We start from the raw sequence: 22579 nt of genomic DNA, 5'->3' as shown, positions 1-22579 counted from the left end.
ATTTATTTTCGGACGTTATCAAAACAGATTTCATTCATCATGAGGTTTTGTGCTGCATAATATTACATGCTCGCTAACAGCCGCATTAAATAGCATTTGTAATGCATCTTAAACTGTATCATGACCAGACGCACTGTGAAATCACATTGATCTACAATAACACCCCCACTGACTCTACATGAGACATCAAAGATGACGGTCTGGTTATGTCACATCACGCAGCACTTTTGCTTTTTACATGGACAAACAAATTCATAGACAGAAGTGCCAGACATTTTGGCCGTAGTCCTGCAGTGTCACCGCTCCTTCAATGAGCATCTAATAAACAACAAATACAAACCTGTGTGTGTGAGGAAGAGAGAGCTCGATAAAGACAAAGAGAAGGATAGACATTCAGTTATTCAGTCAAGAGACAATGGGAGGGTTTGTAAAGGACAGTTAAAAAAGGTACGGACACCTGGCCTTACTCTCTCTCTCTCTCTCTCTCTCTCTCTCTGTCTGGGGCGATCAATAGAGGCACTGCATATCATACATCACGAGGCCTGTGGGCTTCACAGAGAACATAATATGCCGCAAATTTAGAGTGACAGATTTGTAAGGGAGACGCGACTTTCCAGAGAGCGCAGGATGTGAAGATATTTAAAGGTGCTTTAAAGCGTCTTTCCGGGGTGAGAAAAGAGGCAGAGCCGAGGGAATTTTACACTCTCGCTGAAGGTAATCGGGTTAGAAGAAAAGCGAGAAGAAGTGCTGTTTAACGGGTAGAGAAAAGAATAACAGCAGGTGTGTGTGTCTGCTCAGAAATGAAGAGACTAAATTAAATCAGTGTTACATGACTCGGAGACAAGAAGGACAGTAAACTTCAAACACAATCTGCATTTGTAAACACGCACCAGCATTTAGATCGATCAACAGCATCCTAGAAAAGCCACATGAAATGTGCAGAAACACATGTGGTCAAATTTATAGAGATGTAACAGTATCAAAATCTCATTGTACGATAATACCTCGGAATAAATTTGTAAAAAAAAAACTATTTAAAATGACAAGTGATGACTTGGAAACGTGCCATAAGCATCCTCTTTTCTTTATCCTCTAATCATAACTGTTGCTTAGAGATATGAGTTATAGTATGAGATGGGTCCAATGACCTAAAAATCACATTTATAAAATAAAATAATTGCACCAGATGGACCTTGACAAAGGTAAGATCTATTATCGTTTCTAACATGTTAGGCCCGGAAGACCTATCGTTTCATACAGACATGTGACCACGATAACATTGAGACGATTTTTCTATTGTGATAACACGATATCGATATTGTTATATTCCTACAAATGAATGTTCTTTTTCTTCTGCAAGAGATTGTAAACATTTTAAAAAGGAAGAGTTTTCTCTGCTAAAAACTACCCGAGAAGAGGCCTCATCTTTGATCTAAGAAAAAATGTGAAGCCCTGGAACGTCTTTCAAACGAGTTTTCTATCTGTGTAGATGGTTCGGAGGGTTCAGCGCAGAGCAGTGATTCTCAGGGCAGCGTGGAGAGCTTGAGGAAACATCTCCGTGCCGATGCTTTCACACAGCAGCAGTTAGAGGCCCTGGACCGAGTGTTTGAGAGACCGGCGTTCCCAGACGTGTTTCCCAGTTCAGATCACATCAAACCCGAGCAGGTGAGTGACCTTGATTCTGATCTCCGTGTCTGTGGCTGCAAAATTGGAAATATGTTAATATTCAGGACTATTTACTCCGTTCTCATTGTAATACCGTGGTACACAGAGTATCACATTCTTATACAGTAGATTACATGGTAAACCAAGGTATTTGAAAGTATGTACAGTTAAACATGACATCGCTACAACCCACATAAAAAATTGTACAATAGCTGTAGTAAATGTAGTAAACTGTGAACCTTACTATAGTAAATATTAATCAATTAGGTTATCAATTTATTATAGTTAATACTAAAGAACACCACTGCGTTTAAACTAAGGATGCACCGATATGCAAATTTTGACTGATAACCGATAATGCATTAACATTGGAAGCCGATAACTGATATATTGGCCGATATACAGTCTCTAAAAATAAATAAAACAAATTCTGAGGTTGAAACAAACGAAAAAAAGTGGACAACTGCTTTTATTTGAAAACATTGACTGCAGAAAACAAGGTCACCATTAGTTTGCTTTTCCCCCTGAAAATCATGACTAGTTAAAGATTCTTTAACTTTTAAACTTTTCTGGTATAATGTTTATTTAATAAACAAATGAAAGATGTTCTTCAAGTGCAACCCAGAAAATCGTTCTCAATAGCCACAAGTCTAACAGGTCTCAGAACACAATCGGCTTCAAACAATATAGTGTTCCTATATTTACACATTCATACATATGTACATACTGTACCTACATCAACAATATATCAGCCTAAATTTTATTATCGGCCGATACCGATGACATTAAAAATGACCATTTATCAGCCGATACCGATATGGCCGATAATTTATCGTGCACCCCTAGTTTAAACTATAATATAATGCACTACAATTTTACCGTAGTATACTATAGTATTTTTTCATGTGAGAAAGGATGCGTACAGTGCTGTTTTTTCTGTTAATGTGTTTCTATTAGGCGTATACGTGATGTTTAACAGTAATTGTCGGTGTTGTAGAGAGCACAGAAGATGCAGTGAGAATCAAAGAGCAGAACTCCCTCGGTCTATTGATTTTCTGATAGAAATAAAAATACATTCTCTGGAAAAACAACACGAGATGAGCTTCCACCACCCACTCACCGCCCGCAAACGTGAGCACATGAGAAACGATGTCATTTCCTGCAACGTCACGTCTGACCCCCTTTACAAAACCTACACGTGGAAAAACACACACAAGAGGACGGCGTTAATAAATATTAATACACAAACGCCAGCATACGAGAGCCTGTATGTACAATTTCTTATTAAAAGTGTCAGATTTATTATAATGGATAACCTTTATTTACTTTCGTTAGACTATTAAACAACAAGTGACGATTAATTTCTCCCCCAGAAAGAGCGAGTCGGTGCCGTAAAGCAAAGGGAACGGCGTAATTGAGTTCATTTTAATTTGGGGGCGATCGGGAGCCATTATTCCAGCGATTCATCAGGCCGACAGCGCTCACCTCCAGAAGAAGCCTAATTTGCAGCTAATTACAAAACTGATTTTCACTGCAAGATCAATACCGAAATGAATTGGAAATGACTCGCAATCACAAAGGCCGTCAGAGGGGGTATTAAAGGAGGGAAGAAAAAGACGAAGGCAACTCGGAAAGCTTTTACGGGGAAAAATGGAGGAAAGGAGCGCTCTGGAAAAATCAGTTTTAATTTAAAGCGATATTAATCCGACTATTTTCTCCTCTTAGACCTCGCTCATTTCTAACACAGACCACCATTGTATCTCTGTCCGGTTATAATTTGTGGCTCTTCTCTAAGACATAGAAAGCTTGCTGTGTAATGTCTACATAGGCAGCATCTTAAGTGAATTAAAAACCTAACAATGTAAATGACATGAAAAGCTCTACAGAGACAGAAAATACAAATAAAACACAAGAGATACTCAATTATACTGAACTAAAGCCAGTGCTTCTCTTGTTTCTAAGCCAACCTTTATGAAAATAACTATAGTTTAACTACATAGTATAACCCCCAAAAACATAGAAGTTACATTTGGATAAAAAAACACATTTTCAATGAGATTTAATTATTGTGCATTACAGGACTGCATTTTCAGCAACGAAAAATAAGAATGCTATCATAAAATGTAACCAACAAACGTTTATTCTTCCTTAAATGTTGGGTTGTTTGAACTCATAGTTGGGTATAATATGGACAAACCTGACCCAACCATGTATCGCAACAACCCAGCATTTTTTAGGATGTCCCTACTCTTATCTACACTTTAGGAGCTCATCTGTGATGCCTCGGTCTTCTGTAGAGAGGTCATCAGGTTTTGAGACAGAGCCAGGGTCGTGCTTGTGTTTGGAGGCATTAAAAAGCCATTCTAGAGATGCTAAGCGTGATAGACTCTCCTCCCACACTTCTGCCGTCCATGTGCTCGACCCTTTTACCATTCCTCCCATCTGCATGAGAAAAGGGCCGTTCTGCTCCACGGACTCCTCCGAAAAGAGGCAAACATCAGGCAGGGCCGCCGCAAAGAGTTGTAGCCCACAATTAGAGTTTATCTGTGATAGAGACAGACAAGACTGAGGTCAGGAGCCTCCCCTGCGACACACACACACATTTACTATGGACGGACATTTTCAACACGCAGACGCCGGAAGTCTCATCTCATTAAATAACAAAAGAGTGAGAGGAGAAAAATCCCCCCCATCTGCTGACATGGTCTGAGGAGCATGCCTGGAATGGAAAGGGGGTGGCGATGTCATAAATCTTAGCCGTGTCATTTCTAAAGCGGGTCTGAGTGCAACGATTTCAACAAATGAACATTTACAACAGCTACAGCCCTTCTGCATTTACAAACTAAAAAATGAAAAAAAAAAAAGAGATTTTACCAGCCTGGTCTAATGGGAAATTGTAACTATTTTACGAGGTGGCTAATTCGTATGATCTCGTACAACGTGAATCCAAAAAAATGAAAAGTACGATTAATAGAAAAATGCAATAAGTTGCACAAAAGCAAATCGTACTAAATGTTCGCGATCATATGAATCAGCCAACTCGTGAAATAGTAAAAAATTGTCGTGAGATTGTGTTGGATTTTAGTAGCGCTCGCATGTATAAAACTCACTTTGGGTGGTTGCCAGGGTGTTGCTATGGTGTCGTCAGGAAATAGATGTTCTAGATCAGCAACAACAAGACAGGACCTAAAATCAGCTAATAAACACAACACAAGTAAGGTTTACAATCAATGCTCAGAGTTTTCCTCTGTATTTCCAGGCGAGCGAGTACAGTCTCCCGCCATTGAACACAGGCTTGGACGAAGTCAAAACCTCCAGCGCGACCTCTGACCTCGGCCCCAGCGTGTCACAGAGCTACCCTGTAGGTAAGATCATTAACTTTAATCCCGTAAGCATTCTGTCTGAGGTGTAGAAGATGCACACATTGACCTGACTACCTATCTTTATCCTTCAAACCCGGTCTTATAAAAGACACGACGAAACCAACCTCAGACACATCAAAACTAAAGAGCTCAGTTCCTTCCCTCCACAGCGCTGGGCTTTAGAACGGTGTCAAATTTTTTCATTTACATAAGCAAATTCATCATTTGCTCACGGGCGGACAGGCGACGTGCTGTATTTGTTTCTTTGTCTCGCTCCCGCTAATAATAAACGATGGGACGGTTAATTAAAATGTAGCGCGCTTGTTGTGCCAGTTATTAATGTGAAATGTGTGAAGTTTACTGACACTTTCACCACCTTCTCAGGTCAAAGATAAATACACAGACGCGTTTATTAAAATTCACATAATTATGCGGAAGCCATTAGTCTGTGCCGTGTGTGTGTGCCTGCTGACAAAGAGAGAGAGAGATGTTTCTGTTTTCCTGTGGAGAATGTTCATTTGTAATGTGAATAATCTCATTATCAGATTATAGTATCTTTAAACTACAGTAGAACAGATTCTGTGTAGTTGTCTGTGTTCATCAGTTATTGTGAACACATTTTAACACATTTTGTCACATCTACTTCTATCCGAACAGCTTATTCTGCGTTTACAAACTCGGTCCGTGCTCGCAGTGATGTACTGGGAAAATTGGTCAAAGAAACACTGCTAAAAAACCTAAAAACCATTTAACACCGGTGAAAATTAAATAAAAAATGTGAACAATGAAATGAAACATATTTACATGTGTATGTATCAGAGTTTAAGATGAATGATAAATGAACCGGACCGAAACTCAAGGCAGGCAGAGGCATTTAAATGATTCCCTCTTGTTTGGGCCGAGATCCAATTTTGAGATGAATAGATGCTTTCCGGGAAAAGAAACACAGATTACGCTCATCCCTAAAATGTTTTCCAACCCCAATTAAAATGCCTGCAGTTATTGATCTTGTTGACTATATGAGGAGGAATTTGCATAATCTATTAGAAATGAATGATTCATGAAGCGGTCGGTGCCAGAGGAGATGCAGGTTCCTGGTGAACTGTGAAAACCTCACCGATAGAGATCTTCTGTGTCCTCCGCTCGTCCTACAAACGTTCAACAATACCTAAAGTCAAGAAAACACAATTGAGAGGCTCAGAGGTGATGTATTTTTGTATGCGAACCCCGGAAGCGAGTTAGCATTTTAGGACTTCCGGTTCCATCGCTCCAAAGTCAATGGGTTTTTTGAATGGGTTTTTGGTAAATCACCCGAAATAAGGTCTGTGGTAAACAAAACCTTGAAATATTTTCACGTTTATTCTATGACATAAAACACACCAATTATAACCCGTGTTAGCCTTATTGTGTCTTAAAATCGGCGGTTGCTAACAAGTTGCTAAAAGCGACTACTTCCTTTGGCGGGGACGTTAGAAGTCATCGTGCATATAAAGCTCACAAATAATGCAACACGGGCACAAATCTCTTAAAACGTAGATGTGGATTCATTCACGGAGTAATTGAATCACCAGGGAACACATTTTTAATAAAGTTTGAAAGAGTTGTCGGAGGATTGGTGGTGGTGACGTTGATATCGAGCGACCTTGAGTGTAGCCTGTTGATAGCATCGTGTTAGCTTTTTACTTATGCTGACTGTATTTCGGCTTAAAACTTTTTTTAAAATGTGTAAACATCATAAACCTTTGTTAATCAACAGAGCTTATTTTTTGCGATCTTCCAAAAGTCTTTCGGTCGAGGGAATCAGCGCAGCGCTAACTTCCGGATTCCAATTAGCTGGATTCCAATTAGCTTACATTATATTTGATAGAATCTTTAAAATGCATATTACACTATTAAAAAAGATGCTTCACGATGTCATAGAAGAAACATTTTGGTCTGAGTGGTTTCATAACCTTTAAAATCCAAAGAACATTCATGTTTCATTTGAGTGAAAAATCGGTTCTTTAGTTTATAAAACGTAAAAAAGAAATCATGTGAAGCATCAAGTGTCAAGAACCTTTTTTGAAGAGAGTAGCTTTCCCAACACTGGATCTTAAGCGACGTGTATTACTGTAAGCATTTAAAAAACCACGGTTCGCTGACTCCTTTAAGCTCGGTGCAGATGCTCAGATGTGTTTTTGAATTTGCCACCTAGGAAAAGAGGCTTTAAGTCCTGTCAAACCGGCCGTGCCCATGTTCACCCGAGGGCACCACGCTCCCAGTCACCCAAATTAATGCTCATTCCCACCTCACAGAAAGCAAACTAACCTTTGAGCACACATTTGATAACGGACGACTTTCACCCGGCGTTCTGGGAATTAGGGCAATTTGGCTCTCCAAACATCCTTTGCTTAGTCGTAATTAATTGGGTTGCTGAGGTTTTTTGGCTTGTGATAAATCGCTGCATCCTGATTGTAGAAAATAGAGGTCAAAGTTTCCTGTAGCCTCCATGTTGGAAACATGAACGTGTCCCTGTTTGTGGTGAAGGTACTACGGCGGTGGTGTCGAAGCAAGTGTTTTCCGACCCTCGTGACTTTTCCAGTTAATAATAAAGGTCACACTGATTTCAGTTTCACAGTTTAGAAACGCTGCCGTGGTTTGCCAAGCAATTCTAAAGCAAAGAACCCAAATGTGAATTAATGTCCAACACATTTAAGTCAGGCCCTTAAATGTGTTGCTCGCGAGAAGTCATTTCAGTTTACATTAGAAAGAATTTTAGTATATACGACTCAATGTTAAATTCTGCAACTGAGACGAACATAGAAACTCAATAGGTTGAACAGACATGCACATCTTTACTTGTGTGTGTGCTCACATTGGTGCTGATGAGAGAGACATATCTTTAGAGAGCCTTGTCGATGGTGTTTGTCATCAGGGAGAGATCAAGTGTGTGTTTTTATTTAGAATTAATTAAGTGTTCAGGACCCACAGCGTTCAGAATGATTCATGACAGCTGGAATTAAGATTTTCATCAGAGTAACTTCTCAGACACAAGTGAACAGTACAATGCAATGTTAAGTCGCTTTGGATAAAAGCATCTGCCAAATGCGTAAATGTAAATGTAAATGTAAATGTAAAAGACGACTTGAAAATCAGCATAACTAAATAACGGGTTCAGACATACATTTTAATTTTAGATCTTTGACTAATAACTTTCCGTGCGTACGAAATCACCTACTTCCATTCTTTATAGTAGGCGAAAACGAGTATGAGTCATGAATAGTATGTCCGAAACCTCAGTATGCACAAAACAGTAGGCGAAAAAATACCCAGATGGTCTGCTGCTTCTGCCGAGATTTGCGAGTGTGGATCAGATGGACACTTATCTATCCCATGATGCCACGGGAGCTGAGCAACGGTCAAACTTCAAAAGTTAATCAAATGAAAATAGCAGAAAACTTCAAAGCGGGTGTTCATTTTTTACATGTAAATACAGATTAATTTCTCGTGAATAAATTATGTTCGTACCGACACCTAGGTACAGGTGGATGTTAATACGTCATAGGTCAAAGAGCACACGGGTCACATGACAATAAAACATGGCGTATACAGTACCTCCGAAATCTATTTATACTACCCCCACACATACTATACAGAACATACGGTTTTAACGGTCGATACTTCATTTAAATCAGTAACTTCTGTCATAGTATGCGATTTCGGATGCAGCGTTTGTCAGATATGATCAGTGTTGGGTGTAACTAGTTACTAAGTAATTAGTTACTGTAATTTAATTATTTTCCCCTTGAAAAAGTAAAGTAAGGGATTACTCTTGTTTTTACTGTAATTTAATTACAGTTACTTCTGATGTAATTAAACTAAATACTGTGTAATATATTCAATAGTGGAAATGACATCAAAATTATAAGTCTAACTTTAAGATGTATGCTGTAATGTATCCTCCTCACATTTGTATACTTTGGTCGGTTAATAAGAATAATTTATGTCGTTATTTATTTGAATGATTTAAATAAGCCGTTTCACGTCTATCCTTGAATCAATTCTAATCAAGGTTGATGTAGGATATAGAAAGTAATTAGTAATAAATAATTAAATACTTTTGGGAGAGAGTAATTTGTACAGTAATCTAATTACACTATTGAATATGGAATTAGTAACTAGTAATTAATTCCTTTTTCAGAGTAACTTAACCAACACTGGATATGATCAGGCCACACATAATGTATAACTATAACTGAACTAATTTGTTGAATGACGCGAATCGGCCAGCGCGATTGCCGCAAAAGCGCGTCAATCTCGTATTCTGCGAAGGTGGAAAATATTTGTCAGATCGCGTCACGCACGCAAAAATAATGAACTTTTCCCGCGAGTAATAAAGAGCGTGGAACGAGATTGTTCGCGTTTGGTGTGAACCCAGCATAAGGCAATATAGTACACATAGCTAAGTTACATTTAACACATTTGATCATATTTAAATCTATTCCATTCATATTGTTAAGCACGCAGTATGATTTATAGAAATAATACACTATTTGTCTAATAGCTTAAACAACTTTAAGCTTTACACTTTCAAAAACTAACATACAGTATATCGTATTCACTTTTCTGTATTTCAAAATACAGAGATACAACCTAAACAACATAAACAAATGTTACTGTGAATGCATTACACATCCGCAAAGAACAGAGTCCCTGTAGATTATTTCTGAAAACAAGCAAAAGAAATGACAAGTAAATTACATTAGCTAGAAGTAAAAAGTATGTCTAGCCAGTATTATTTTGGGTTACCAGTATTAGTTAATTGGCTATAAACTTAAATGCGACAAAGTTACACGACCCATTACATTTCTTTTTATTTAATACAATTATTACACATAAAATATTAATATAAATTACAATTAATATGAATTAATTAAAATAAACAGTTATATTATTAGCCACTAACAAGACCGATCAACAAACATAGACCGGAAGTTAATGGTTTTGAGGTTAATGAGGTTTTTATTTTTTTATTTTTTTATCCATTCATGAATAAAATTCTATCTATATGACAATTACGCAAAAATTGTCACATTTGTTAAGGGTTTTATTATTTTTTTGCTATTGCCATAATATTTATGGCAATAGCCAAAAAAAACATTGTATGGGCCAAAATTATCTTTTTGTAAATTTCCTACCGTATATATATATATAAACGTATTTTTTCTGAGTAATAAGCTATGCTAAGGACTTCATTTGGACCACTTTAAAGGCAATTGTCTCAGTATTGTGATTTTTTTGCACCCTCAGATTGCAGAGTTTTAAATAGTTGTTTGGCCAAATATTGTCCTATCCTAACCAAACCATACATCAATGGAATGCCTATTTATTCAGATGATGTAAAAATCTCAATTTAGAAAAATTGACTCATAAGACTGGTTTTGTTGTCCAGGGTCACATTTTAGTTACACCTTTATCTCGTTTAATCCGAACTACTGGTTAGCCTTTTCATTGTGCCGCATGTTTTCAAGTCATTGGCAAATCTGTCCTGTTCTGCAACACACAGGATTAGACTCTAAAGCTTTTATAAAGACTGTCCTGCTCATTAGAATTAAACTGATGGCCAAATTTCCCCCAGCATCCCCAGTAACCCCTCCTCCTCTCCCCCCTCTCTCTTTCCTGAACAAAAACATGAGTCGGAATAGGAGGGTGGGCTTCGGTTCTCAGCCGGGTCGGGGCTTTACTCTGTTGGGAAGGACAGCCAAGCGTCATCCCCAATTATTGCTCTGAATGTGGAGCTTCTTGGTGTTCAGAAGAGGCCGGTACGGGCCGATCAGAATGAGTTCGCTTCTTAACATCTTTTCTTTTACACACAATGTTTCTTTCCTCGAATCTGGTTGCTGCGCTTGTCATGTGTTACGAAGCAAAACCTTAAAACAACGTTTACTACGCACGACTGCAAACTGATTGTAATCTCTTTCAATTAATTAAAGCAAAATTTATTTCTGAATCAAGGTTGAATGAGTTCACAATTAATTAATCAAAAACACTTTGGCTGTGTGTTGTTTGCTTGTTTAGGCCATTGAAAACTTTAAATAACACACTCACAAATTCCAGTTTACCCTTTGATAAATGAAAATGATTTTTTTTAATATAATGTAATAACTAAAAATTATAACCTTATTAAAATAAAATATCTAAATAAAAAAACTAAGTACTAAGAGTGCAAATACTCTAATACAAATGTGTATAATGCAATGTAAGTCGCTTTGGATAAAAGCTTCTGCCAAATGTGTAAATATAAATATAAAATTAATAAAAGCATAATATTTGAATGAAATATGTCAGATTGATGTGTATGTTTGTGCGTGTGTGCAGGTCGGGATATGGCTAACACAACCTTACCTGGATATCCACCTCACGTCCCTCCCACAGGACAGGGCAGCTACCCAACATCCACACTGGCTGGAATGGTCCCTGGTGAGTGTTTCTCTGAGACTTGAGATGGGAAGAGAATGTTTCACTCAACAAAAAAAGATAGATTATTTCAACCAATCGTTGGGTCAAATATGGACAAACCCAACGGTTGACTTAAAATAACCCAGAATTTTGGTTTGAAACAACCCAGCATAGGTTAATTTATAACCCAACGGTTGGGGTTTGTCCATTTTTGACCCAATGTTGGGTTGAAATATCCCAGCGTTTTTTAGAGTGTTGGAGACAAAATACCATATTTAAATGAAAAGGATAATCATTATGATTTATAAGACTTTAACCATCTTCTAATAAAGTCAAAAAATGGTAACACAATGTTACATATGAAACGAATAAATTTAGGTTATAATTTACTTTCTTTTGTCAAAGCACTCTCTGGTCGTTGTCTCTCTCATCTTCATTGAGAAGCTGAAGTAATGCATGCGGAAGATCTGCTGGCTGCTTTCCAGTCACATTCTTGCCAAACTCCAAAATCCATTTCCAGAAAAAGAAAATTGTTTTATAAAGAAACTCATACGCGGACACGATTTATACTTGTCTACAAAACTAATTTAGAACATTAAGAATAACCCATCAGAGTGAAAAGTTTCAGGACCGTGTGAAAGAAATTCTGTCAAATCTGTCTGAGCTTCTGACTGGTGATGCTTGAAAAATGGCAAACATTCATTAACTGTCCGTCCAACAGGAAATTGCCATAAGGGACTCAATCAGGTCCTGTCCTGCTTTAAGCAGCAGGAAACCTTTAACCAGATCGTCAAACCTCGATTGATTAAACAATGAAGTGGTCCAGAAGATCTGCAAATGAAATTTTACAGCCACTGAGCTCAAACTAACACATCAAATGGGCTTTGATTTCAATATATTCCAGATCTATACCATGAAACATCATCACCTGTCGGATTACTTAAAGTAACAGCATCACTTAAAGTTCACCTATTCAAACCCATCTGTGTCCGTCCTGTTTCAGGAAGCGAGTTTTCAGGGAATCCCTACAGCCATCCACAGTACACGAGCTACAATGAAGCCTGGAGATTCAGTAACCCTGCGCTATTGAGTGAGTATCATCATCACCGTCTACCGTACAAAACCACAAAGTCGCTTTCAAAATACCAGTTAATCGAAGAGAAACGGTGTCAAGCACCAATCAAAAGACAAATCATGTAGTAAACAAAAACATTTTTATAAACAGATTTGCATGTATTTGATCAATTTGATTGACTCGGTACTGTACCAGTCTTAAAACACAACGAGTTTCATGCTATATTGAAATGGTACGTTCCTTTCTTATTAACTTTCAGGCTCCCCCTATTATTATAGTGCATCCAGAGGCTCCGCCCACCCAACTGTTGCCACTGCCTATGACCGCCACTAGTTACCACGGACACCAAATTAGGCGACACGCCCATGGCTTTGGACTCCATATTCTGCCGGTGTGAGCGGTGAAGCCGATTGGACAGTGAGTGGTTTCGTGCGGTCATGTGACGAGGGACAGACCAATCAGGATGAAAAACATCTTGACAGCCATTTAAACAAGCCTCATCGGGGAGAACGCAAATGACGTGAACAATAAATGTATAATTCAAAGACAGAGAGTAAATAAGATTTTATAAGATGTAAAATGAAAATCTGCTTTTCTAATGGTTTTTTATTTTGTCCTCATGAATGAACCAACGTCACATTTGAGGGTTTTCGTATGTAAATTGTGCGTCCAGCAAACGTTTATTTTGGGCACTATGGGTCGTTCTTGTTATGTACAATATCAAAGTATAGACAGCTTTCGATAAATTTATTAAGGTTACAGCAGTTTTAATTTGAAACTATTTATGTTTTATATGCTGTCAAGACATAGATGTTGTATGTTTCAGAGTACGTACAAATGCAAAACATCATATGTGTGCACTTACAGTACGTACGAATACCTGCAAACAGCATCATTCTGGATGAACGTCTTTCTGACAACCTGGAAAACTCAATCCAACGCATGACTGCTGAACATCAAAACCTACAAGAACTCAAATCTTCGTATTTCACTCCTGTGCACCGTAAACTATTCCTCCATATATACTTAAACTCTCAGCATGGAAACAACAAAACAAACAGTTGAACTGCTCTCCTTTAACGTCAGATGTGAGAAACAATCAAATGTGAACGAGAACGAAAGGAAATCAGATCTGCTGTCTGTCCTGGACCTGATTGAAGATCAACTTTATTGCATTTCATTTTTTCACATATATATAATCGCAAAGATATCATGAAGGACATTACAGTATGAATGGGTTGTTCTCATTTTTCATCGCCATGAAATTACGTATCAAATTCTCAGGGGGGAATTTATAGCATCACTCCACTAATGCGATTCAGACTACAGCGAGCTTCTACGACTAATCCCTATTACAACAATCGGCCTTATTATTTGAGCATCATTTGATGAAAAACAGACATCAGTCTTTTAACTGTGTTTGTTTTCTATGTCCAGAAACGACAGAGTAGAAATGACGCACAAAAGCGGTGGATCTGTTGCGTGAATTCGCCCCAAGTTGTTGTGTTTTTGCACTAAGGGTTGTGTTGTTTCATGAACATCTTCAATCTTGATTCTTAAAGAGCAAAATTGGAGCATTCAGATCTAGAGTGTGTTTTATCTGATCCATTTTTAATTGAAGCATTTGATATACGTACACCTACGTATACTACTGATGAGATAAAGCACTTAAACCTTCAAACCTGTTTACAGATGTCTGCGGTGCTTCAGATGGGTCGAGCGCTGGTCATTCGCTTAATGATTTTCTTTTCAAAACTCTGAGGAACAAAACACAACAAGTTAGACAGAATGACTTCAATGCTTTACAACAAGTGCAATTTCACACATTTCACATTTGATCAAGTACTCTTAAAGGGAGAGTTCACTCAAAAATAAAAATTCTGTCATTACTTACTCACCTGTATCAGACTTTGTCTTTTTGTCAAAAACAAAAGAAGATATTTTGAGAAATGTCTCAGTGGTTTTGTGTTCATACGACGGAAGTCTATGGGGTTAAATGTTGTTTGATTATTAACATTCTTCAAAATATCTTCTTTTGTGTTCTGCAGAAGCAAGAAACTCATGCAGGTTTGACATGACATAAGGACGATTAAAAGCTGAAGGAATTGTATTTTTGGGTGAACTGCCCCTTTAAGTTTCGTGTTTTAACACATATGACTGGTTTTATTTTATATTTTACAGGTGAGTGAATGTAGCACATTTGCCAAAGACTTTTGTTGATGATTTCTTTTCATTTACAGTCTATTGTTAAATTGTACAAACAGTATTATAGTCGAAACATGTTCAATATGTGTACAAATCCTATGCAGAGCAAAGAAAACCTATGTGTAATTATAAAACTACTGACATGTTTGTTTTATTCATTATTTATGTTATTTGGTGAAACAAAGATTTTTTTTAAAATAATTTTGTGTGAAATGTCATTTATGTACTGTAAATACATTCTGAAATCTAAAAGGCCCTTTTCTGTGACTTTATCAACCAGCTCGTCTGTAGATAAATTAAATAAAAATGTGCTTCTTTGAGATCCGACACCCGTGGGAGAAAAATATGATATTAACACACTTAATATGAGCTTCTAAATCAATGAAATGCATCTTTCATCCATAAAATCAATTATTTTGATTGTTCATGTTTCTGCATGACTACAAACATCCGAGCAGCCCATGTCAAACAGAATTCGCTTCATCATGGTATCATTTGACTCCACTTGTAACATTTATTTATAAAAAGTAAATTTCTCTTTAATATATTATTAAAAGTGACAAAACACTAAGGGGGTGGACTGTGTTGTCCTTCAGTTGCTCTTGTGGATTTGGTGTACGATGGAATCTAAGGTTTCAATCATTGTTGAAAGGAAAAATAAATTTTGTATGTCAACAAAGAAGCTCGGCTGTGAAGATATCCATTGCTGCCACATTCACAACATGATATTTCACCTCTAAATGAGTTTTAATGAATAGAAATACTCATTGAGAGAAAATATCAAGAAAAATCCTCATCTGTCCACACACCACATTACAGAGATTATATAAACAATATTGTTCTCAATAACAACACGACACTATATGCACATTAAATACAATTTAATTAAATTCTCATTTAATATGCTTTCAATAGGTTTTAAAATATCAAGACTTTCTAAGCAGTGAGTACTACAAGAGAAAAATATAAAATTAGAATTAAATTTGCAGAAACATGAAAAAAAGGAAACGTTTTCTTGTCTTTTTCTTATCTCCATGCTTCACTATTGATTATTTATAAGGAATCAACTAAAAATGAGTTGATTTTGCTTGCCCTTCGATTGCGAATAAAAATTGATGGTTACATTACATTTACAGTACATCAACGAACTTCTACAAAAAAATAAGCATCAGAATTTAACAAATTGTTCTTTGTCATTTAATTTATATTTTTTTATATATTCTGCAGACTATATGAACTATATGTTGGGAATGAAATACTAGAATAATGCTCACTGCACACTATAAAGTGTACATATCCCACACAGCTGATCCGTGGGCCTGTCGTCTGTGTTTGTCATTCAGGGCTTGTTAGGAGAAGAAACATCCACCGTTGACTCCTCTCCTCCCCGAGCCGAGAATTCCCTGAGGTAAAATTATTCCATTTAAATGGAAACTTTTTGTCACTCTTGTCTAAATTGGCATATCTGGCTCTTTCACTGAAACCAGTAAACTGTGAACCGGGATGCATCTGCCAATCAAACGGAGCGTAACGTCAGCGTGCCAGATGACGGGGATACGGGGAGGGGAGAAGTAACACACAAGGAGAGACGAGACACGATTGGCTGTGCTCAGAAAGGGTTTAGAGAAAAACACCTGTCACTGTCACACACAAACGCACACTTGTTATATTGTGTTAAAATATCAACACAAACTCTGCACAAGCAAATCTTCAGTATTGAGTAAATGAGACCCTACAGCACATCTAAAGCAGTATTATCTACTGAAAAACATGGCTTTTCAAATGAACTGTGGATCAGGGAAGATCTGGTAAGAAACCGTGGGTCACAGATTTAGTCAGTTTGGTCTAATTAATGAGGTATTTTGGTATTGCAAATAAACTACAATTCAGTCAAACAAGCATGCGACTAAATAAAAAAGTAACTAAGTATAAACTGTTTCTGAATTAAAAATGGCATTACCTGCAGTCAAGGTTATGGGTTCGAATCACACTGAAAAAAATTACTTTAAACGAACTTAATTAAATTATGGACAGTGGTTCCACACAACAGAAATATGTTATCTCTACTCAAATGCTTAATGTATGATGAACTAAACTGAACTGAGTAAACTTAAACAACCATGTCCAAATAATGTCCAAATAACTTGAATCAAATAAGTTAATCCTACTAAAAGTACCTAAATAGAGATAACATGTTTCCATTATGTGGAACCACTGTCCATAATTGAATTAAGTTAGTTTAAGGTAAGATATTAGCTGTTATTTTTAACACACTAAATAAGCTAAATAAAGCTCTTATTGTTTGGAGTTAGCCAGAAGTTGGTTTTGTTAAGCTTTCGGCATAACCCAAGTACTTGCTTTTTTATTAAAGCAATTTTAAATCTGGTTAGCAGGTCCTCAACCCAAGCACATGCTCTACACTTTACCACAATGGTAAACCCCCAAAAACATTAACAAACCAGAAACTCTTTTAAATACAAACATAAAAGAGTATTAAACATGAACAAATATCCCTGTTTCATCATTTTGATAAAAGATGTACAAAATAACATTTTATTGCAACTTTTACTCCTCCTATTCAGCCCCGTGCAAAGCATGATGGGAAGTGGAAATCCTGTTCTTAGTTAATAACGCTACTTTAATACAACTGAATTAATTTATGTTGTGTTAACTTGATTTATTTTAGTATATTGAACAAGCATCAAATAAGATTTTGATCTACTTGATTGAAACATGTTAATTTAAAATGTAAACATTTAGTTAAGCCAAAGCATTACTGTTTTTAGTCCGTTTAACACAATGCAATTGTGTTTGAACATAAAACCTAATACAATGGTTTTAAAACAAAATTACTTGTTTAAATAAAGTGAACAGTAACGTAAAATCATTTTTTTGAGTGCAGGATTATTTTAGTTTACTAAAATTAAAACTTTGAAAACCTTTCTGTTCATTGAAATCAAATCAAATATTGGCCTAAAACTTAAACTAAACGAAAAATGTAAATGTTGCTCAGAAATAAACTGAAAATAAGTTTAAAGCACTGAAATTATAATAATAAACATAAACCAAAAGAAAACTAACGTAAACAAATTATAGCAACATAAAAATAAACAAATAAATAAAAAATTACAAAAGCATAAATCAAAATAGCTAAAAAATAACTACAATTAACAAAGATCTAAAAATAAAAGATAATTGAAAATATGAATAAAACTAAATAAAACTAAAAACAAGACTAGAATAACTCCCAGTTATCCTGAATCCCAGTAAACACACATACTGATAACAAAATCTCATACAGTTCATACTGCAACTATTTTATCCTATTTTATCTATTTTGTCAAATGCATTAATGTAACACAAAGAGACTCCTTTTAACAACTATTATAAAAGTAATTAAGGAGACAATAAAATAAGTTTAACTAAAGCTATCCTCAAGTTAAAAACATCCATTAATACTTCATTTTTAATCTGCAACAATACAAAGTTGAGGAAAATCATGTAATCTGAATCTGAATAAAAGTATCCTCTTTTTGTGTGAGGGTATGTATTTCTTGTTCACAGTCTAAACAAACATGTCACTTTGATGAATTAGCAAGCCATGCATGATTCAAACAAACTGATGTCATTTTAGCAGCACTTGTTTCCCATCAGGTCATAAATGTGTTGCAGTTTCACAATCCAGTGAACACCGAACAGACATTTAACAACATCTACCTACAGCTTGTTTAAAGCAAAGCGCCGTTATGACACAATTACAGATTTGGTTATGAGTTTGTCATCTCATCAAATCTCACGAGCTTCTGAACAAACAGCATCACACAGGTTTCATATCTTGCTATCAGAAATCATTCAAAGCATCACTCACAACAGCAGAGCTGTCACTTCAAAGCCATGAATCTAATTCGATCTGAATAACAATTACGTGTGATTTTTGTCTGCAGGACGTCAGGAGGATGGAGCTAAAGACTAAAATATGACAGACTGACTGAATACAAATAGTATTACCATTCCAAAACATGTTTTACTCCACTTTTACTATAATAAAACCATGGTTCATTTTCATAAGGACAGAGAGATAAAACTGACTCAGGCACCGCCAACAAGCTGGCCGGTCCATCCAGAGCCAAAGCCCCTCCCTCTCACCACTCAATCATTAGTGCTAATGGCTATTGTGTGATACATGATGCAATTAAAAGCTAATGTTATGCACATATGTGATTACTGCAAGCAGAATGACGGCCAATCAGGGGTCCTGAGTGTCAACCACATGCTGCCTTAATCTTCCAATCACGCGTTGCTCTCTGGAGCACAAACTTGCGCACGTCACGTGGCTGACAGTCACATTATATGCTAAGGTCTACAGCCATAACAGTTCTTTAGAAAATGTACCGTGGTATTATTATAGTTTAGGTTGTTTAGCGATTATTCGCGATTAATCGCATCCAAAACATACATACACATACCTGTATATATTTAGGAAATATTTGTATGTATATATGAATATTTATATATCATTTAAATTCTATATAAACATTTTTATATTTTTCTTAAATATATACATGTATGTGTGTAATAAATTATGTAAACAAACTTTTATTCTGGATGCGATTAATCGCTGAACAGCCCTAGTAAGTGTAGTAACCATGTTTTTTAGCTATTGTCATAGCTATAGCATGTTTTTAACCATGTGTTTTACTATTGTAATACTATGGTTACTGTAGCAAAACAATTAATGTGTGGTTACCCTGTTTTTACTATAGTAAAACCATGGTTATGCAATGTTTAAACTTACTAAATTAACAAATCAGCCATTGTGACCCATCTTTAACTGACAAGTGATCAAATATAACAAATGAAGAGACATGGTAAACAACACTTTGTGCATCGCAGCAGAATTGCAAATAAAAGTTATGAGGAACAGAACACTTTAATGCGATGGAGTCGAAGCTATAATGTCTCTCGAGAACGGAAAGTTAAAAAATGATGATGGCAGAATTTTCATCGTTGGGTGAATTATTCCTTTAACCGAGAGAATAATAGCAAAATGATCAAGCGTTTTTCTTTCCCACACGTTCCTCCCGTACAGCTCTCCTCTCCTCCCCCTCCCTCTGTCAGACTAAACTCATGATGAATTACCCTGTCAACTGAATTCATTCAGGGACCAATTAATCCAGCAGAAATAAACTAGAGACATCAGACACAGAAAAACCAAGAGCCGAGAGAGAGACACCGTACACCTAAAGAGAAAAAACATGCTAGGACAGAACTGGCCAGTGTTTCTCTTTCAAAGAATATAAAGCAAAAGAAAAGCGTGGTCTCTGGGGATGGCAGTGGAAGTTAGCCTGACAGGAGTTGGTCATTTAATGCTTTAGTGCACCTGAGACAGGACCTGTCATATCGGACAGTCTCACCAGGGTCCCTCGGCACCGCCTTTATTAATTATACTGAACAGAACCGGGGCGTCCCGCGGTTTCACGCCAACCTCTGTCACTCTCATCCTCCAAGAAAACGTTCACTTTACAAAGAGAAATGTATACTTTCAGAAAGAACTCGATCAGAACGCAAACAGTCTTGAGAAACTCTAAGCTTTGGGATGGCAAGATCTTTAATGACATCATGAAGTCTGGTCCACACTGCGGCTTATTCAACACCATCTCACGGCAATTCATAACTACTTTACAAAGTGGCTGCCCTTCCAAAAATGAACCATGTTTTATAGTAAAACCAATGCTGCGTCCCAATTTGCCTACTTATACTATGCACTAAAAGTATGTACTCTTTTGGAAAAGTATATACATTTTAGTGTGTAGAAAAACAATATGCACGCACCATTCTCACAGGCAAAGGTTAACTCATGTCATGTTAACTCTGTAGTTATATTTATTAATTTAGTAATGCATTATTTAATTTTATTAATGCAGTGGAGCGTCACTAAACTCCGCCTACTCACGGTGAGTTTGGGTAATATCAACCTTTAGAGTGTGAATCATTCTGCACTTCGAATTTCTACCGGAAGTTGTAGACCATCCGTGAATCTTTGGAATACTCTTTTCAACATGATTTGGGACAATCTAATTCTATTTTCGAATACTATTTAGGACTTATAGTATGCTAATTGAGACACAGTGCATGTTATCCTAGCTATAGTAAAATCATGGTTAATTTTCGTAAATTAACGAAATTTATAATAATAATAATAACTTTATTTTCTATAGCGTCTTTCAAGGAGCTTCTCAAAGCGCTTTACAGTAAAAAATTAAGCATGTATATACAAGTTACAAAAAATAAAAATAGATATACAGAAAAGAACAAGAGGGTGGACAGGAAACAATATAGGAATAAAAAAAAAACACTCAGCAATGTTTTTAAAGAGGTTTTAAAAGCACCAAGGGACTGAGCTTACCGTGTTTTAAGAACTCATTCGTATGCTGTTGTACACTACAAAAAATATATTTCTCAGTATTGTGGTCTTGTTTTGCATTCGATACCATTGACCACAGCACACTCCTACATAGACTCGAAAATTACGTCGGCATTAAAGGAATAGCTGGTTTGAAATGGTTTAAATCTTATTTATCCGACCGTTTTCAATTTGTAGCAATAAACAATGAGGTGTCACGCAAATCGCAAGTCCAGTACGGTGTACCACAGGGCTCAGTCTTAGGGCCTCTGCTCTTCGCATTATACATGCTACCTCTAGGAGATATAATAAAGCGACACGGAGTTAGCTTTCACTGTTATGCTGATGATACTCAACTTTATATTTCCTCGAAGCCTCATGAAACACAGCAGTTCCATCGAATAATGGAATGCATAGTCGATATAAAAAACTGGATGAGTAACAACTTTTTATTACTGAACTCGGACAAAACGGAAGTGTTACTTATTGGACCGAAAACTGCTATAAGTAACAACCAAGAATACTGTTTAACTATTGACGGATGTTCCATAAAACCCTCGTCGTCAGCAAAGAATCTTGGCGTTCTATTCGATAGTAATCTGTCATTTGAGAGCCACGTCGCCAACACCTGTAAAATTGCGTTTTTCCATCTTAAGAATATATCTAAACTACGTCATATGCTGTCAATCTCAGATGCAGAGAAGTTAATTCATGCATTCATGACATCAAGACTAGATTACTGTAATGCACTGTTAGGTGGTTGCCCTGCAGGCTTATTACAAAAACTCCAATTGGTCCAAAACGCGGCAGCTCGAGTTCTTACACGTACAAAAAAGTATGAACATATTAGCCCGGTTCTGTCAACCTTGCACTGGTTACCTATAAAGCATCGCGTTAACTTTAAAATCTTGCTTATTACCTATAAAGCCTTACATGGTTTATGCTCCTCAGTACTTGAATGAACTCCTTTTGTATTACAGTCCTTCACGTGCATTACGCTCTCAGGCGTCCTGTCAGTTGGTAATACCTAGAATTTCAAAATCAAGTGCAGGTGGTAGATCCTTTTCCTATCTAGCGCCTAAACTTTGGAATAGTCTTCCCTGCACTGTCCGGGAGGCAGACACACTCTGTCAGTTTAAATCTAGACTAAAGACGCATCTTTTTAATCTTGCATACACTACTCTCCATAATATAAATCTTCGAGGGTTTAGGCTGCATTAGTTAGATCAACCGGAACCATAATAGATTGCAGACCAACCTTTGATTTACTTCGGTATCATCCCTGGGATAACCATGCGTAGATGCCTACACTGAGCACGGCTACAAAACACCTGATGTGTGTTCACAGTAAACATCTACTCTCAGCCAGTCTTGTCTCATTGTTCCAAGGTTACCACAGCAGAGCAGGATGCAGTTCATGGCCTGACCTGA

General features: G+C 36.8%; 1 protein-coding gene across 2 annotated transcripts in view; it reads left to right on the top strand.

Moving 5' to 3' along the window:
• pax2b (paired box 2b) overlaps positions 1–15315 on the top strand; it is a 29649-nt gene extending 14334 nt beyond the window's left edge. Inside the window, exons 6-10 of one of the 2 annotated variants that reach the window (XM_057359115.1) lie at positions 1490–1665; positions 4925–5030; positions 11385–11486; positions 12469–12555; positions 12819–15315. In XM_057359115.1, coding sequence (XP_057215098.1) covers positions 1490–1665; positions 4925–5030; positions 11385–11486; positions 12469–12555; positions 12819–12937 — 590 coding nt within the window. In that variant the 3' untranslated portion in view covers positions 12938–15315. Of the gene's footprint in view, positions 1–1489; positions 1666–4924; positions 5031–11384; positions 11487–12468; positions 12556–12799 lie in introns of both variants that reach the window. The other variant, XM_057359117.1, reaches the window with a different exon arrangement.
• The last annotated feature ends 7264 nt before the right edge of the window (positions 15316–22579 follow it).

Source organism: Triplophysa rosa, linkage group LG18 (genome assembly GCF_024868665.1).
Source record: "Triplophysa rosa linkage group LG18, Trosa_1v2, whole genome shotgun sequence".
Lineage (NCBI taxonomy): Eukaryota > Metazoa > Chordata > Actinopteri > Cypriniformes > Nemacheilidae > Triplophysa > Triplophysa rosa.
The sequence above is the reverse complement of the archived record's forward strand: the minus strand, read 5'-3'. Positions and strand labels throughout refer to the sequence as shown.